Below are 18,823 nucleotides of genomic sequence, written 5' to 3' on the forward strand. Positions count from 1 at the left end.
GCCATACCTAACAAAGCTACCGCCATACCTAACACTGTTACCACCATACCTAACAATGTTACCGCCATACCTAACACTGCTATCGCCATACCTTACACTGCTACCGCCATACCTAACACTGTTACCACCATACCTAACACTGTCACCGCCATACTTAATACAGCTACCGCCATATCTAACACTGTTGCCGCCATACCTAACATGGTTACCGCCGTACCTAACACTGCTACCGCCATACCTAACACTGCTACCGCCATACCTAACATGGTTACCGCCGTACCTAACACTGCTGTCGCCATACCTAACACTGCTGTCGCCATACCTAACACTGCTGTCGCCATACCTAACACTGTTACCGCCTACCTAACACTGTTACCACCATACCTAACACTGTTACCGCCTACCTAACACTGCTATCGCCATACCTAACACTGCTACCGCCGTACCTAACACTGTTACCACCATACCTCACACTGTTACCGCCATACCTAACAATGCTATCGCCATACCTAACACTGCAATCGCCAGACCTAACACTGTTACCACCATACCTAACACTGTCACCACCATACCTCACACTGTTACCACCATACCTAACATTGCAACCCCCATACGTAACACTCTTGCCGCCATACCTAACACTGCTACCGCCATACCTAACCCTGTTGCCACCATACCTAACACTGTAACCACCATACCTAACACTCTTGCCACCATACCTAACACTGCTTCCGCCATACCTAACACTGTTACCACCATACTTAATACAGCTACCGCCATATCTAACACTGTTGCCGCCATACCTAACACTGCTACGGCCATACCCAACATTGCTACCGCCATACCTAACACTGTTACCGTCATACCTAACACTGTTACCGCCATTCCTAACACTGCTACGGCCATACCTAACTCTGTTCCCACCATATCTAACACTGTTACCGCCATACCTAACACTGTTACCGCCATACTTAACACTGCTACCGCCATACCTAACACTGCAATCGCCAGACCTAACACTGTTCCCACCATACCTCACACTGTTACCACCATGCCTAACACTGTTACCGCCATACCTAACATTTCTACCACCACACCTAATACTCTTGCCGCCATACCTAACACTGCTATCGCCATGCCTAACACTGTTACCGCCATACCTAACACTGTTACCACCATACCTAACACTGCTGCCGCCATACCTAACACTGTTACCACCATACCTAACACTGTTACCGCCATACCTAACATTGCTACCACCATACCTAACACTCTTGCCGCCATACCTAACACTGATACCGCCATACCTAACCCTGTTGCCACCATACCTAACACTGTTACCACCATACCTAACACTCTTGCCACCGTACCTAACACTGTTACCACCATACCTGACACTGCTACCGCCATACCTAACACTGTTACCGCCATACCTAACAGTGTTACCACCATACCTAACACTGTTACCGCCATACCTAACACTGTTACCAGCATCCCTAACACTGTTACCACCATACCTAACACTGCTACTGCCATACCTAACACTGCTACCGCCATACCTAACAAAGCTACCGCCATACCTAACACTGCTATCGCCATACCTTACACTGCTACCGCCATACCTAACACTGTTACCACCATACTTAATACAGCTACCGCCATACCTAACACTGCTATCGCCATACCTTACACTGCTACCGCCATACCTAACACTGTTACCACCAAACCTAACACTGCTACCGTCATACCTAACACTGCAATCGCCAGACCTAACACTGTTACCGCCATACCTAACACTGCTATCGCCATACCTAACACTGTTACCACCATACCTAACACTGCTACCGCCATACCTAACACTGTTGCCGCCATACCTAACACTGCTATCGCCATACCTAACACTTTTACCACCATACCTAACACTGCAATCGCCAGACCAGACACTATTCCGGCATACCTAACACTGTTACCACCATACCTAACACTGTTACCGCCATACCTAACATTGCTACCACCATACCTAACACGCTTGCCGCCATACCTAACACTGCTACCGCCATACCTAACCCTGTTGCCACCATACCTAACATTGTTACCACCATACCTAACACTCTTGCCACCATACCTAACACTGCTTCCGCCATACCTAACACTGTTACCACCATACCTAACACTGCTACCGCCATACCTAACACTGTTACCGCCATACCTAACACTGTTACCGCCATACCTAACACTGTTACCGTCATACCTAACACTGTTACCGCCATACCTAACACTGTTACCGCCATACCTAACAGTGTTACCACCATACCTAACACTGCTACCACCATACCTAATACTGTCACCATACCTGACACTGCTCTGGCAATTCTTGCAATATTAGGTTTGGTCCTTCATTTACAAAAGTCAAAAAAATAAGGGTGTTACAAAACAAGTCTGAGCCCTAAAAATATTACTACATGATTTTCAGTTATCACAGTGTGAAGTAAAACACAGAAAATAGTTTTGCATTTTGTCCCTGGTGAAGGCAGCAGATCCCTTCCATATTATCAGCAATATTTATTAATGTCTGTTTTTAATACTGCAAATCTTTTTGAGAGCTTGCTCGCAGTTTTTTTTTAAAGTAAAGTTTTGGGTCATTAACAGGTTCAGCAAACAAGAAAAAGCCGGTCATTGACTCTTAAATCCCATTGAGCTGCCTCAACTTCATCTCTGCTCCAACAGACGTGGGTCATCTATATTATTCAGCAGCCACAGATCACTCAGAAGATCACTAAAATCTTAGGGGCAGCATGGTAGCACAGGGGGCAGCACGGTAGCACTGTAGCATAGTGGTTAGCACAGTTGCTTCACAGCTCCAGGGTACGGGTCCGATTCCCGGCTTGGGTCACTGTCTGTGTGGAGTTTGTACATTCCCCCAGTGTCTGGGTGGGTTTCCTTCGGGTGCTCCGGTTTCCTCCCACAGTCCAAAGATGTGCAGGTTAGGTGAATTGGCCATCTAAATTGCCCCTAGTGTCCAAAAAATAAGGTTAAGTGGGTTTACTGGGTTACGGGGTTAGGGTGGAGGTGTGGGCTTGAGTAGGGTGCTCTTTCCAAGGGCTGATGCAGACTCAATGGGCCGAATGGCCTCCTTCTGCACTGTAAATTCTATGATTCTATGATCTTGTAAAACCATCCTCGGCAGAAGTCCCGCCTTTCTCACTCTCCCAGACATGATTTTTCTATGTACATCAAATTTGATCATAAATATACAGATGGCAGGTAATCTGTAATCTTTACACTATCTCCGCCAAGTAACATTCTCAACAAAACCACTTTCACAATAGAAAGCACCATCCGGCCTCAATGGACATTTTAATGGCAGTGTTGATCAGTTTATTGTACCTATGTATCTTGATTGACAGCTCCAATGTTAAACACTGATACAATATAAAAGCCATGTTGATACTCCTTAACAAGTGTAGAGGTTGTAGGAGCTCTCAGCCATGGAATTTAGTTTTTTTAACTTGCAGGCTTTGAAGAACACTAATGTGTTGCCCCCTTTTGAAATGCCTATTAAGACCTAAAAGCTGTTGTCAAAACGCAAAGGCTCCGATGCCAGCAGACTGAGTCAGCAGCTCTCTACAGCTGCCTTCTGGCTAAAAAGCAGAGAAATATTATCTGGGGAGAAATGGTACAAAAATATTTATAGTGTGTTTCTGAGCGTGTGCAGTTCAGCGTTACAAATTGGTTTGTCAGACCGGAGAATACAAGGGCAAGGATAAGAACAGAGGGAAACTGAGGCTTGGTACGATCAGCAATCGCTTTATTAACCTGTGAATCTTTATGGAAAAGATCATTTGCAATCGTCTCTGGAGTTACATTCTGCTTCTCCTTTTATTTTAATATATACAGTGATGGCTTCTGCAGCATGGCTTTGTCCCAGTGCAACCTGCTGTGACTGAGGCATTAGCAACATGTTCAGTGTGGAGGACCTCCTGATTTCTCATGGCTATCAACCCCCAAAGAAAAGTTCAAAAGACAAGCCCCCGTCCTCCGACGAGAACACCTACACCAGCTGCCAGTATGAAGTCAGGGAGAACCCGTCCAGCCACAGAACAGTGAATGGATACGAGACCGACACCGGGGCCTACTCTACCAGCAGGCAGGCACGAGTGGAGGGCTACTACAGTGACAGTGAGGGCAGGGAAAGGAGTGCGAGAAGACAGCCTGGTGTCAGCTGCTATGCTGATGCGCAGAATTTGCCCACATTTGCTACAGAGGAAGCAGGGTGAGTTAACCAGCTGCTGCAAAAATAAAACCTTGCAGTAGATTGCTGAACGTTGTGCTGTAACGTACTGATGCTCTCCTATATGAGGATGATTGAATGCTTTTGAGCAATTTGTGTTTGTTCCATACATGCCCACCTGTATTAGATTGAATCCCACTGTAATTTAATGGAATTGACATTTGTTTTACAAAGTTCTGATATCTGCTCAGTGACTTTCACTGTTGGCTTGTACCAAATTTAATTACAATTTATTTGGAAGTTGTGAAACATTTTATGGGGATGTCTAATAGTTGTATGATAGCTTGTTGCACAAGAGAAGCATACAAATGACTTAAAAATCAATTCAAATTGCAAATGCTGAAACAGGATATCGGGCCGTTTACGAATTGTGCCTGTGGTAGTTCCACTGTTAATAAGGCCTAAAGATTTATCTCAATGTAAAGATCAGTTGAGCTTTAATAATGATCACTTTGATAATGATCACAAATTGCCTTGCATCATAAATGTACAAGCCCCATTTTGCGTTTTGCAGTGTGGTTTAAAAGTGGTTAAATTATTTTTCACCGTGCACTACAATTCTATCTTGCTCTGACAGCGTAATCTTATCAGGTTTTCACTATCAACACTTACATCAAAGCCCCATGCCACTGGAGAAAATGTTTCAAATCAGGTTAGCTGCTCTCATGTTTCCATGGATAAATTCATCAAGTGATGGCTGCGAGGCCCTTCAGACCTTAAGGACCTGTTGGTGCACAATTGCTGGGGGCAGAATTTCTGGGCCCCACCGAGGTCGGATTAAGACCATAAGACATAGGAGCAGAATTAGGCCACTCGGCCCATCGAGTCTGCTCCGCCATTCAATAATGGCTGATATTTTCTCATTCCCATTCTCCTGCCTTCTCCCCATAACCCCTGACCCACTTATTAATCAGGACTGGAGGTGGACAAGGTCTGAATGTATCGGTGCTGAAAGGCATGCCAGTTTCCTGATGACATTCCCAGTGTCATTTTAGGAGAAGCAGGTTGGGCCCCCTCCGGCTTTCCTGCCCCCTCACAAGGCCGACAAACAATTAGGGTAATTAAGGGCCTTGTTAAGTGCACTGAAAGGAGGCCGACTTGGGTTTTCCAGTTTCCCAACATGATGGGGTATAGCTTAAATGCCCAGAGGAGGACCCCAGTGGTAACCCAGGGGCCAGCACTCCAGCCAGGCTTATCAGATTTCCTTGCCTGCCTAGGTGCAAATACATCCAAAGGCCACCCTCGAGAGGGATTTGAAGATCCCAAAGAGCGACTGCGACCCTCAAAGAAGGAGGGTGATGTGGGACAGGGTTTGAGACCCGGCCAAAGTTCTGACTCCTGATTACCTCCCCTCTGAAGCAAAGTTTCAGTGTCTGGTTTATGATATTAGCTGATTCCAACTATGAAACCAATGATTCAGACAGCAAGAGGGAAATCAATCCCAAAATCAAAGCTCAAAATCACACTTCAGTGATTGCTGCCGGAATGTTCATGTGTGAATGCTGGCTGTGATGTTCCCACAACTGAACTGCTTGCCAACACTCAAGCATACATTTTCATCTTTTGATTTAATTATTTGCTGATTTTAGCCGAGCTAGTTTTCCTTGGCCATTTTATGAGCGTAACCTTGGGTTTCAGTTTGGAGCTAAATGGTAGTCAAGCTGTGAGGAGGAAACTAAATATGTGTACAATTTAAAAGGAGGGGGACAATTAGTAGGGATTGTGCCAATTTGCTCGTCCAAAAATTCTAAAACATTTGGAAGTTTTTGGAGGCATCTTGATGCATCAACAGCCTCAGCAAAGGGGAGGTAAATGCAGAGACAGATAGAAATGAAGGGACGGGAAATCAAAGGTACAGGTAGGAGCCCATAAGCAGTTAATGGTGTAACCCAGCACGGTGACAGTATTCCCAGGTTTAATGGCCGCTTTGTAGTGGAACGATGCTTTGTGAAGTAATTCTAAGATGGTGCCTTGTCAGCGTTCCTCCACGGCACAATCCCCAACGGATGAAGAGGTTGAGGCAGGTTTGAGACTGCACCTGAATAGCTGCAAGTACGTTGGCAGCTGGCAGCAAAGATCTGCAGTTGCAGTTATATATTTTGCTATGTTAAAGGCTCCAAGAAATGAATATTGGTGCTGCTGCCAATGCCTTTGTACTTCCCCTCACCCCAAGAAGACTGTTAATTGCCGGGTGGGTGTGCCAGGGCTAGTTGGCATGTTTGCCAACAGGTTGGCAAGTACAGCGCATTGGGATAACATTAGCTATTTGATGCAATGGGTAATTTCACCAACATTGCTTGGGTTCATAGTGGTTAGCATTGCTGCCTACGGCGCTGAGGACCCGGGTGCGAATCCCAGCCCTGGGTCACTGTCCGTGTGGAGTTTGCATGTTCTCCCCGTGCCTGTGTGGGTTTCACCCCCACAACCGAAAAGATGTGCAGAATAGGTGGACTGGCCACACTAAAAATTGCCCCCTAATTGGAAAAAATAATTGGGTACTCTAAATTTATTCAAAAACAACATGGCTAGGGTTACTATCAGAAGTCTTGAAGGTTAATCTTTAATTTCTGGAGACATTAGAACAGTGCTTAAGCTTTAGAAACACTATTTTCCATTATATTTTCCCAAATCCATATTTACAATAGAAAATGTATGATAATGCCTCAGTTTTGAATTTCCATTTCTTGCACTCCAGAAACATTTCCACTCAACGCTCCAGCCCTGATATTATTGTCCTGCTCATAATGAGAACAAGGTGTGCGGGGAATTAAAATCAGTTAGGAGCGACCTGCTCCCGTGTTCCTGCTTTCAGTGTGCCATTTTAACAGGTTCACTCTGGCCTGTCAGTGAGGTCAGCACAGTTGAAGCAGGATCCTTATTAATATTCAAAGATCAGACTCTGATGATATCATTCAGACTCTGACTATATTTGAACTGTGGTTAGTTATGTCAGTGGTCAGGGTTTTTGTAGCAAGATTCACCAGTCACAAAGGAGCAGCGGACCGAGAAGTGGGCCGAACGTTAAGCAATTTTATTTGACAACCAGTAATGTCATGGTGTGTGGACAGCTAGCTCGTGGAGCAAGAAATTTGAAGGGCAGAATTTTATTGGGCAGCTGCCTAGGAAATTCATGTCGCTTTCTGGGATACCACAGACAACACAATAAAGGTTGGCAACCCTCAGTAATACTAAGCATGAATGCTGTCTCAAAAGGTTTTGAGTTCTGGCTCAATTTACATTTCCAAGACAGTGATACTTTTTAATTCGACTAGAGTATTGAGGGATATGTAGCAAAGATAATTGACTAGAGCTGAGGTAAAAGGAAGATCTAATTAATGGCCAGGATTCTCCAGTTGTTAGGATTCATTATTCCCACTGGCAGCGGGTTTTCCGGCAGCTTGGAGTGGTTTCAATGGGAAATCTCATTGGCAAATGGCAGGAAGAAAGGATCCCGCCTCCAGTGGACAGTGCGCCGCCGATAAACACGCAGTGGGGGGACCAGAGAATCCAGCCCAACATATAATTGAATGGCGGAACAGGTTTAAGGGGTTAATGGCTTACTCCTGTTTCGATATTCCCATTTCAACCTTGACCGTCCATTAATTCCATCTTATCTTGTCTTGTCATCTTGCAGCCATGGTTCAAACTTGATGCAGGGAGGGCAGCGCGGTGGCCTAGTGGTTAGCACAGCTGCCTCACGGCGCTGAGGTCCCAGGTTCGATCCCGGCTCTGGGTCACTGTCCGTGTGGAGTTTGCACATTCTCCCCGTGTCTGCGTGGGTTTCGCCCCCACAACCCAAAAATGTGCAGAGTAGGTGGATTGACCATGCTAAATTGCCCCTTAATTGGAAAAAATAATTGGGTACTCTAAATTTAAAAAACAAACCTTGATGCAGGGACCTCCCTGAGAGCCCACTTGCATAACTAATGACCCTTGACCCATAAAGGTGGGTCAGGGTCATGATGGGGTTGGCAAGTGGATGAAAGTCCCAAGCTGGCCATTCTCAGGCAATGAGCCAGTCCACAGGAACATTCAGTCCTGCCTTTTACATTCATCTTGGAGACATAGGGCCAGATATTTACTATTGAGTCGGGTCTCCAGAGTCTTCCTGGATCTGACAAAATCCGGCCCATAAAGTTACTAAATAATATTAATTTCTAAACTGCTTTCTACATGGCTGTTGATATCTGCATTCAATTATTTTCAGAAATGGAAATAAAGCGACAAAGGAACAATAAATTCTTTCATCTCTTTTTCATTCCCAATACATTTTCATCATGTCCCCTTTGCAAGCCAGACTCTATTCTGTTTCTGAGAGAGGACAGACTATCAAATTGCTAGCAGGCCTTGACTAACACAACTCTTGATCCAATCATTAGGAGATATATGAGAGTGGCCTGGGCTGCTTCATCCTCCATTTCTATATTACTTTATGTCCTTAACCTCCATAACGAAAGTGATTTGCTCAAACCAGTTGTTATTGCCGTTCTCCTACACACACTGCCAGAATAGATAACTCTCCATGCCAAGCACCCATTGCATAAAATGTAGCCTCCTTTTCTGGATGTAGCGATACACATTGGATCCCCTAGGGCCGAGGCAAATTATACCATTAAATATTGCTCAATAAAAGGGACAATTGATTGTATGCTCTGCCTTATTGCTTTTTATCCCATTATGTTCAGATGTCATAGTCTCACATTGTGGGATTAGGTGTTATGGTCACATAAAAGGGGGTAAAACTTGACGCCCCTGATTTCATAGAATCACAGAATTTACAGTGCAGAAGAAGGCCATTCGGCCCTTACAAAGAGCACCCTACTCAAGCCCATGTCTCTACCCTATCCCAGTAACCCCCACTTGACTTTTCTTTTGGACACTAAGGGCAATTTAGCATGGCCAATCCACCTAACCTGCACATCTTTGGACTGTGGGAGGAAACCGGAGCACCCCCACACAGACACAGGGAGAACGTGCAGACTCCGTGCAGACAGTGACCCAAGCCGGGAATCGAACCTGGGACCCTGGAGCTGTGAAGCAACTGTGCTAACCACTATGCTACCGTGTTGCCCCACTCCAGGTCTGTCTGTAACAGGATTTTGTTATAAATTTAACGAGTTTATGCTTTGCCAATAGTCCCACGATGTATGCTTTCAGAGTATAAAGAATTAATCATGCAGGGTTTTTGAATTTAAGTCAAAGCGCAAGATATGTTTATTGACACTACTTCCCAAATTTAAAAAAAATATTGCATTGCAACCACACACATTCCCTGGGCCCCACACCCACTCATACACATGGTAGAATAAGATGATAAATTTAAAGAAATTTACAGTTTGTGAAGTAGATAAACAAGCAAATGAATGTATAGTTACCTGTCCTTTGGCTGGTCTTGATACAGTCATTCCACATTGCGGATACTTTGTTCAGTTATTTAGTTACCTTTTTGGGTGTAGCGGGTGGAATAGATTTCCACGTTTTATCCCCAAAAGACCTTGGATGCAGTAGATTTCTGTTCTGAGGATGGTTACTCTGCAATATCCGTACACAATTCTTCAGGGAAAAGGAGAAACAGCTCTTGTAGCTTTTCATTATATTCTGCTCTGATTTGGTTAAAAACCGTTCTGATAAAGGATTGGTGGCTGTATATTCCAAAGAAATACACCATATTTAATTACCATGTCTGATGTTGCTGTGTTGTAAAGTGCAGCAGAGGGGCTTGGGGTGTCTGTTCCTTTTCATTCCACTTGAGGTGGAATCTGAGGTATACATTCAGTTGGCTGGTAGTCTATTCAATGTCTTAATGGGATTACAATTTATTCAAATTCAGCCAGAAATATGGAAATAGAAATCAAGAAACACATCTTCGTAACATGGGAATCAGGCATAGAGACTATAATATTTCTTACACTTTGCAGTGCTCCAGCACGTTCTTTGATATTTTCCATATGGTTGATAAATTTGGGTCATCCTCAAAGTGTTATGGGCCAAGGTTTAGTAACTCCAAAGTTTATTATGAAGCTCACCTCACCCATAACTTTTATGTTGAATTTGGCTAGGATCAGCACAAGAGTCTTCACTTCAGGTGTGATTCATCAGACTTCCTATGTGCTTTTATCAAAACAAAGTTTATTAGAAGAATGTAGTTATGTGAAACAGTTAGCAAGAAGTTGTTCTCAATTACAAACATGAAACAAAACACACAACGGGTGCAGTAATCTATGTATATAACCCTTAATGAATCCCCCTTAGTAGCTGTTCCAATTCAATACAAAATCCAATAAACCAAAACCCACTTCAAGGGCGTGGCCCAGCACACTGTAATCTCACTTGAATGGGTCTGGTCCTTTGCCTGAGATTATGATCCAGTTCCAACCAGCAGATTCAAAACTCCTTCCGGAAAGCAACTCTATCTTTAAAGTTACCAAGGCAGTTTGCCATACTCAACAGGTTTTCAGTTCACTGGAACAGCTTTAAAATAAAAACAGAGAAAACAGAGAAACACTGCTTCTTGTCTGCAGTCCAAACCTACAAACCAAAACTGAAACACTAAATTTCCTCTCACTGACAGCCACAGCCCAGCTCCACCCACAAATGACATCACTGAAGCCTTGCTATAAGCCATGTGATAAGACAAAACCTTTCTTAAAAGGGACATTCACATGACAAAAGCAAGGGAGAAATTTAATTTTGATATCAAGATATACCTGTCTATGTTGTACATTTTTAAATACTGTCATTTCCACCTGCTCTCAAATATTGATATTTATATTCATGCTACAACTGTCATAACATTCTTCTAGCTCCTGGTTCCCAGAAGCTCAAAATAATCACACTTCTAGACTCAAAATGTTAGAGCTTCATTTACTGTTTTTCTTACAGTGCTCCATATGGCTCATGGTGTTACTCAGCACGGACTGCAGCTTAGCAGTAAATGTGGCACTCTGCATGTACATTCTTATAAAAAATAATTCCTTACAAACAGCATAACAATATAACATTCCTCTTTCTTTAAAAAAAATGTGATACCTCTGTATTGATATAACTGTCCCAATCATTAACTTTTTACAATATTGGTTTAACTTTTAGTATCTATGATCGTTTGATTGCTTTTCTCAAAAATATTATTCATGGTATGGATTAGGTGATAAGTTGTTGGGTCTCCATCTTGTAGATTTGACATTCATCCCTCTCAATGCTGAGTAGAACACTACACAGACGATGTTGCGCACGTTGTCCCTGGTGGTTTATGGGTCATGCTCAATGTTGGTATTGTGTTACTTGCTGGTGTCATTGTTGATGTTGCATCTCTTGTTACATGGTGATGCTGTTGATGTTGTCTTGTTGGTTTGTGATGTGACTGGTGTTTTGATGATATCTTCTATTTTTTCAGCTCAGGTGCCGGTAGAATATGGATTCCGTTCTCATTTGCTGACTGGTTTAGGTCTCAACGATGTATGAACTTGGAGTCTCGGTTTCACCTTTTGCCAGTTTCTAGTTCCAGTGAATGAAATTTCATTTCATTCATTTCACCTTTTGCCAGTTCCCAGGTTTTCACAATTGGCTCCTGTACATTTACAGTTTGTCCTTCCAACGGCTCAGGCAGTGATTTACTTATTGAAATGTTGACCTACTTCTACCTGGGCATCAATGAATTGTTGTCTTGCTTCCTCCTGGTCACTTGGAGGGAGTATCTTTCTTGGCAGAGTCATTGTATACTTTCTTCCATTCAACAGCTCTGGAGGTGGTTTCATATCAGCCTTGAGGTATTAGATCAGAGTGACAATAAGGCAAGGTTTGTGGTCTTCCTTTGTCTCTCACAAGAGTTCTCTTGACTGCCTGAATGTGTCTTTCTCTAAACGGGAATGTGGTGATGATGTTGAACCCATACTGTTCAGCCAATCCCTGCTGGAGGTGAATAGGGTTCCTTGGGGCTGGATTTTATTTTTGCCCCACCAGCAGGTTCAAAGACAGGGGAGTTGTAAAATCCAACATGTCGTCTTCCCCCTTCTAGCTACCCATTCCAGACTTAAATGAACTTTTAGAGGAAAAGGTGTCATGTGGCCCTCCCATCCTTGAGGCTATTGAGGCCTTTAAATGGCCAATTAATAGCCACTTAAGAGTCACATCCCACCCTGCTGCTATTTTACCCATGGCAGGGGGAGGCCCATACCAAGCGGTAGCCTGGCACCTTCAGCAGCACTGGCTGGTGTCGGGTAAGGGTGGGGTGTCCTCCTTTCCGAGTCTCCTGCATCCATTAGAGGCAACACCTCCCAAAATCTCAAGGGCCTCACGGTAGCATGGTGGTTAGCATCAATGCTTCACAGCTCCAGGGTCCCAGGTTCGATTCCCGGCTGGGTCACTGTCTGTGTGGAGTCTGCACGTCCTCCCTGTGTGTGCGTGGGTTTCCTCCGGGTGCTCCGGTTTCCTCCCACAGTCCAAAGATGTGCGGGTTAGGTGGATTGGCCATGATAAATTGCCCGTAGTGTAAGGTTAATGGGGGGATTGTTGGGTTACGGGTATACGGGTTACGTGGGTTTAAGTAGGGTGATCATTGCTCGGCACAACATCGAGGGCCGAAGGGCCTGTTCTGTGCTGTACTGTTCTATGTTCTATGTTCTATGTTAAAATCACACTTCCCCCTTTGCCCTACATCCCCCAACTTCTCAAACCTAGGCCCCCAATCTCCTTATCCCCCTGCTATAGCCTGCCAACCTGACCCCGAACCCGACAAATTCCCCTCCATATACCTTCGTGTCTGGCTCCATTGAGGACTGCCTGTAATCCCAGCCGTGGCTGATGGGGCGACAGAGCTGCCAGCCATTAATTGGCCAGCAGCTCTCTGATGTAGGACCTCCAGTCCCTGAGGGGCAGAAATCTTACTTCTAGCCTAGTAATGGTCAATTGCTCATTAAATAATAGTGCACCAACAGCCCTTCCCATGGGTGACCTCCTTGCCGACTTTTTCCCCAGGGTGGCGGGGGAGGTGGCAGTGGGGGTACAGGGACCACAGTATCACGGAAAATCCAGGCCATTGTCACATATCACTATTTCAGGAATCTCTTTTTCAGTGAACAGGACTCATGTTTGTGGGAACTCTCAAATCTTTCAACTTAAAAGTCAGAGGGAACTGTGGGTAGCAGTGTGTAACTATGATATAGAATTCTTGAATCTTCGTGAATAAATCATACAGTTGAGAGAGATCTTTATTCTCATGTTTTTCCCTGGCAACAACCGAGTTGGGAACCATCCAACACCATTTCCCTTCCCAATTTGTAGTTCAGATTGAAATTGTAACTCTGTGGTCTTGCTAGTGTTTTACACAGAAGGCAAAATTTTCCGTTTGGGAGGCGATGTTCTTCCGTTGGAGCTGAATTGCATCTGATTTGCATTCCCACAGGAAGCGATTCCCACTCCTTCGCTCTGCGAATTTATGCATGGTGAGGCTTGCAAAGGATTCCGAGGGAATCCTGCTAGCAGGCGGGCAGCCCAATAACGAGGTCTCGCAGCTGGCCACCCTCAACATCGCAATTCACAGACTCCCACCAGAAAAATAACCCCTGTCAGAAAGCCCCCCCCCCCCACAGAAAAGAGAAACCTGTCAGGAAGCCCCCCATAAAAGAGACCCCTATCTGGAAGCTAGAGAGCAGTGCAGACAGAGGCAGTAAAAAAAAAATCAGTGTTGTAACACTCACCTGGGCAATACACCTGCTGGCTCAGACACAGGAAGCACCACGTGTCAATTCCTGGAAAGAGAAACCAGGCAGCTGTGTTTAAAATCACTCAGATCCTTGATCTCCAAGCCATTCATTCATTTTTGTTACTAGGCCATGATTGACAGCTTCCCCACACACACACAGCTGTCAGCTTTGCTCCATTCATCTTCCTTCATGGTTGAATAGCTCTCAAGTGCTCAAACCACAATGTTTATGAACAACAATCTTTGATTGACAGGTCTTGGACCACTTTAAACAGAATTAAGTTTTGTCAATTTCCAGCTGACCATTTCAAAATCATTAAAGTGTGAGGGGAGGTGATTGGAAGGCACTTAATTCTGTTTGAAGTGGGTTAGGACCTCTGGTCCTGGGGGTCTCCTTATTTAGGCGGTCTCTGGGGCAGGGGGGGAGGCTTTACTTAGCAGGCTCTGGGAAGGTTTATTTATTTAGGGGTTCTCTGAAGGGTGGTGGGGTCTGGTTGGGGTGGGAAGGACAAGTCTTGCATTGGGGCAGTGTGAGGCTTAAGGAGTCACCTCTTGGCCCAACACCAGATCCACCACATTAGGAACATGCTTGTCTGGACTGCAGTAATTCGTTCCCACATGATTCCTGGCCCAGAGGACCAGAGAATCACCCAGACCAAGAGAATATGGTGCCCAGCCCAACTTATTTACATCCTCTCACTGGGATGTGTGCACAAACCTTGACCCCGGCACTAGCAGGGGGCCAGAGCATTGGAAGGGGCGTCAATCCAGTGCTGGATTCTCCGCCTTACTGGGAACTCCACTACCGGCAGGGCGAGGTGGAGATTTTCACCCAGATTCTTCTGGTAGATCTGCTCCAGTGGATGATGATAATTCTCCACAATGAACATTCTCCCATGGAGATATGAAACGAAATGAAATGAAAATCGCTTATTGTCATCAGTAGGCTTCAATGAAGTTATTGTGAAAAGCCCCTAGTCACCACATTCCGGCGCCTGTTTTGGGAGGCTGGTACGGGAATTGAACCGTGCTACTGGCCTGCTTGGTCTGTTTTAAAAGCCAGCGATTTAGCCCAGTGAGCTAAACCAGCCCCTTTTATCACTTATTGTCACGAGTAGGCTTCAATGAAGTTACTGTGAAAAGCTCCTAGTCGCCACATTTCAGCGCCTGTTCGGGGAGGCTGGTACGGGAATTGAACCGTGCTGTTGGCCTCCCTTGGTCTGCTTTCAAAGCCAGCGATTTAGCCCTGTGCCAAACAGCCCTCCCCCCCCCCCCCCCAGATATATATGCAATTTCTCACATCCATATACTCTCTTTTTATATGTTAGCATATCTCGGGCAGCTGGTGTTATATCTGTAATGTTCTTGTCAGGTGGCCTGATTAATACTCAAGAACACTTGTAGCTAAAGCTATAAATGATTTATTAACATTAACTGTGGGTCAACTATATCCAAAACAACAAATGAGTAACAGTACGAACATGCACAAACCACTATCTCTCTCCCAGCTCCCTAGTCAGTCTTAGGTCACCTGACTCTAACATTCACTGATATACTAATGAGATACCTAGTGGCCAGTCAGTGAATTACAACACAACCATGCTATCACTACATCCTCTTTTCTTTGAAGGAATAAATTAATACATTATCATCAGTATATTTATGTGATATCATTAGCCTTTGAGTCTAACGGTATTAGTTTTTTAAAATTTTAAAATTGGTTTCGCAAATATATATATATGTATATGTACAAGAACAGCAAGCATAGTATGGACAAATAGTCCAAATCTACAAATTTTCTTCTGACTCTGGTTGATCTTCTCAAAGTTTGACCTTGATGCTCAGAACTTGTAGATTCAATGTTCTCCATGACATTCTCATGGTCAGGAACTGCTGAACTATCTGACACAGCGGCTGATGTTGATTCTGACATAGATTTGACATCGATCATGTTGTTGTGAAAAGCTTCTCTGGTTTTCAAGAGCGCGTGGCAATTTTTTCATCAAACCAACCCTTCCTCTGTCTGCACATTGTAGGAATCAGATGCTACTTCTTCCAGTACAATGGCTTTTCTCGACCAATTGCTTGAATCTTCTATTCTCGCAATGTCATCGTTACTCAGAGGTGGTAAAGTTCTAGACACTCTTATCATAGAACTGCTTTTGTTTTGCTTTAATGTTTTGCATTTCCTGCAGTACCACTACATTCTCCTCCTTTTCCAAGTATGGAAGTGTGGTACTATCCTCCTATTCATGAGTAACTCTGCTGGTGATCTACCATGTGACAATGGTAACGCTTTGTAACGTGATTTCACGAGATACAGAACAGATTGGCTGTCCATTGCTTTCTTGTAATGATTGTTTTACAATATGTACACTTTTTTCCTATGGATCTTTGTGATACGAGCATCACTATTTTTGTGTTTCACACATACCATGGAATTTTCCCCATTGGTAGGTTCTATCTTCTTGATAACTTGTGGTTTCGTATCTGATATGGGGGGTAGGGTAGAAATGATATTGACATGCAGAGTTACATCTTCAGCAATTTCACAACTAATAGTTTATATTGGTGCTTTAGATTATAATAATCCAATAATAATCTTTATTTGTGTCACAAGTAGGCTGACACTAACACTGCATTGAAGTTACTGTGAAAATTCCCTAGTCGCCACACTCCGGCGGTGCCTGTTCTGGTACACTGGGGGAGAATTCAGAATGCCCAATTCACCTTGCATGTCTTTCGGGAGGAAACTGGAGCACCCGGAAAAACCCACGCAGAATGGGGAGAACATGTAGACTCCGCACAGACATGGACCCAAGCTGGGAATCGAACCCGAGTCCCTGCCACTGTGAAGCCACAGTGCTAGCCACTATGCTACCGTGCCGCCCATGGTATCTTCTTTAAATTGTATCTTGTTGGCGAATAGTAGTGCATTAAAATCAGTGAATACATCGCTGAATTTGCTGATAATGTTCTCAAAATCATTGGAGTGTTGATCGAATCCTTTGTGGATGCTATATACCAACTGCACTAGACCTAATTCTTCCCAGGACTGATCACCTAATAATGAATCCAAGCTCTCGGATACAATACAGAATGGGACAGAATAAACTGTGTTCTTCACCACCACACTCAGGTCACAAGCACCATAACATTTAATGCTTGAACCATTAAAATCTCTCAGAGATATTTTGTGATTTCTTCTAAACAATTGTATTTTTAAAATCAGTCATGCTGATTAAATTGGCTTTGGCACCAGTGTCTAACTTCAATTGGACCACTGTACCTTTCATTTCAAGTGGTCGCAGCCATTTGTCCTCATCAATTGCATTTATTTTAAATGGAGTGTCAGTTTGCATTTTTTAAACACAGAAATCATCCTGACCGTTAACGTGTTTGCTGGTGTGCAGGGAGCTGCAGGAACGTTCCCGCCTTTTTTGGAAGTTTCCTGCCTTTTTGGAAAAAGACCAACAACCGGAGTGCTTTCTTCCAAGGCATCACCATTACTGAGAAACATTTTAGAATGCTGTGCTGCTTGCTCATGAGCCTGACAAAACTTAACTGTTTGTTCCAAAAACAGCTCCAATTCCCTCAGCAACCGTTCCCTCAGCTTATCTTCATTCACACCAAACACAATCTGGTCACAAATCATGAAAGATTCCACGGCAGAAAAATTACAGATTTTAGCTTTTAACTTTAAATCAGGGATGAAATGATCTATGGGCTCTTCTGTCTTCTGTAAACGTGATCTAAACACATAACGTTCATAAATTTAATTCTTTCTGGGGGTGGCAATTTTCATCAAATCTTTGAATTACTTCGTTAAAACTTTATTATCTTCATCGTTTGCCAATTTAAGTGTTTTAAACACAACAAATGCTTCGGGCCCTGCCGGTGTTAGGAGCATTGTTACCTTAGACAAATCAAGAACCTATCTGTCTCTCTTAAAGACACTCTGTGATTTAGCCACCACAGCCTTCTGTGGCAAAGAGTTCCACAGATTCACCACCCTCTGGCTGAAGAAATTCCTCCTCATCTCTGTTTTAAAGGGTCGCCCTTTTAGTCTGAGATTGTGTCCTCTGCTTCTAGTTTTTCCTATAAGTGGAAACATCCTCTCAATGTCCACTCTATCCAGGCAATGCAGTATCCTGTAAGTTTCAATTAAGATTTCAACCCGCCCCCCCATCCTAAACTCCCAATGAGTACAGACCCAGAGTCCTCAACCGTTCCTCACATGACAAGCTCTTCATTCCAGGGATCATTCTTGCGAACCTCCTCTGGACCCTTTCCAAGGACAGAACATCCTTCCTTAGATACGGGGCCCAAAACTGCTCAAAATACTCCACAATAACCTCCACAAGACCCATGGGGATGACCCGATTGATCTCCCCATGGGGGTTATGGAGTACGTGCTCACCTGCTGAGGGGCGGAGGCTTATCAGCGGGGCTCATTAAATCGGACCAATAAAAGCAAGCCAGGATGGGAACCGGCATCTTTGGATGGTCGCGGCTGGGACTGGATGTACTGCCTGCCGCTTTGCAACCTGACATGTCTTTAAAATAAAACTTAGAATTTACAGCGCAGAAGGAGGCTATTTGGCCCATCGAGTCTGCACCGACCCTTGGAAAGACCACCCCACTTAAGCGCACACCTCCACCCTATCCCCATAACCCAGTAACCCCTCCTAACATTTTTTGGACACTAGGGGCAATGTAGCATGGCAACTCCAACTAACCTGCACATCTTTGGACTGTGGGAGGAAACCGGAGTACCCGAAGGAAACCCACGCAGATACGGGGAGAACGTGCAGTCTCCACACAGACAGTGA

The 18,823-nt window shown here is 44.3% G+C and overlaps 1 protein-coding gene across 8 annotated transcripts in view; it reads left to right on the forward strand.

The window, feature by feature from the left end:
* The window catches only part of jcada (junctional cadherin 5 associated a), a 415,634-nt gene that overhangs the window by 247,752 nt on the left and 149,059 nt on the right, over positions 1-18,823 (forward strand). For 7 of the 8 annotated variants that reach the window (XM_038798243.1, XM_038798244.1, XM_038798240.1 and 4 more), the window contains one exon: positions 3,898-4,273. The exons of the other annotated variant lie outside the window; for it this stretch is intronic. In XM_038798243.1, the coding sequence (XP_038654171.1) occupies positions 3,960-4,273 (314 nt within the window). In that variant the 5' untranslated portion in view covers positions 3,898-3,959. The remainder of the gene's footprint in view (positions 1-3,897; positions 4,274-18,823) is intronic. 8 annotated transcript variants of the gene reach the window in all.

This window comes from Scyliorhinus canicula, chromosome 5 (genome assembly GCF_902713615.1).
Source record: "Scyliorhinus canicula chromosome 5, sScyCan1.1, whole genome shotgun sequence".
NCBI classification, from domain to species: Eukaryota; Metazoa; Chordata; class Chondrichthyes; order Carcharhiniformes; family Scyliorhinidae; genus Scyliorhinus; species Scyliorhinus canicula.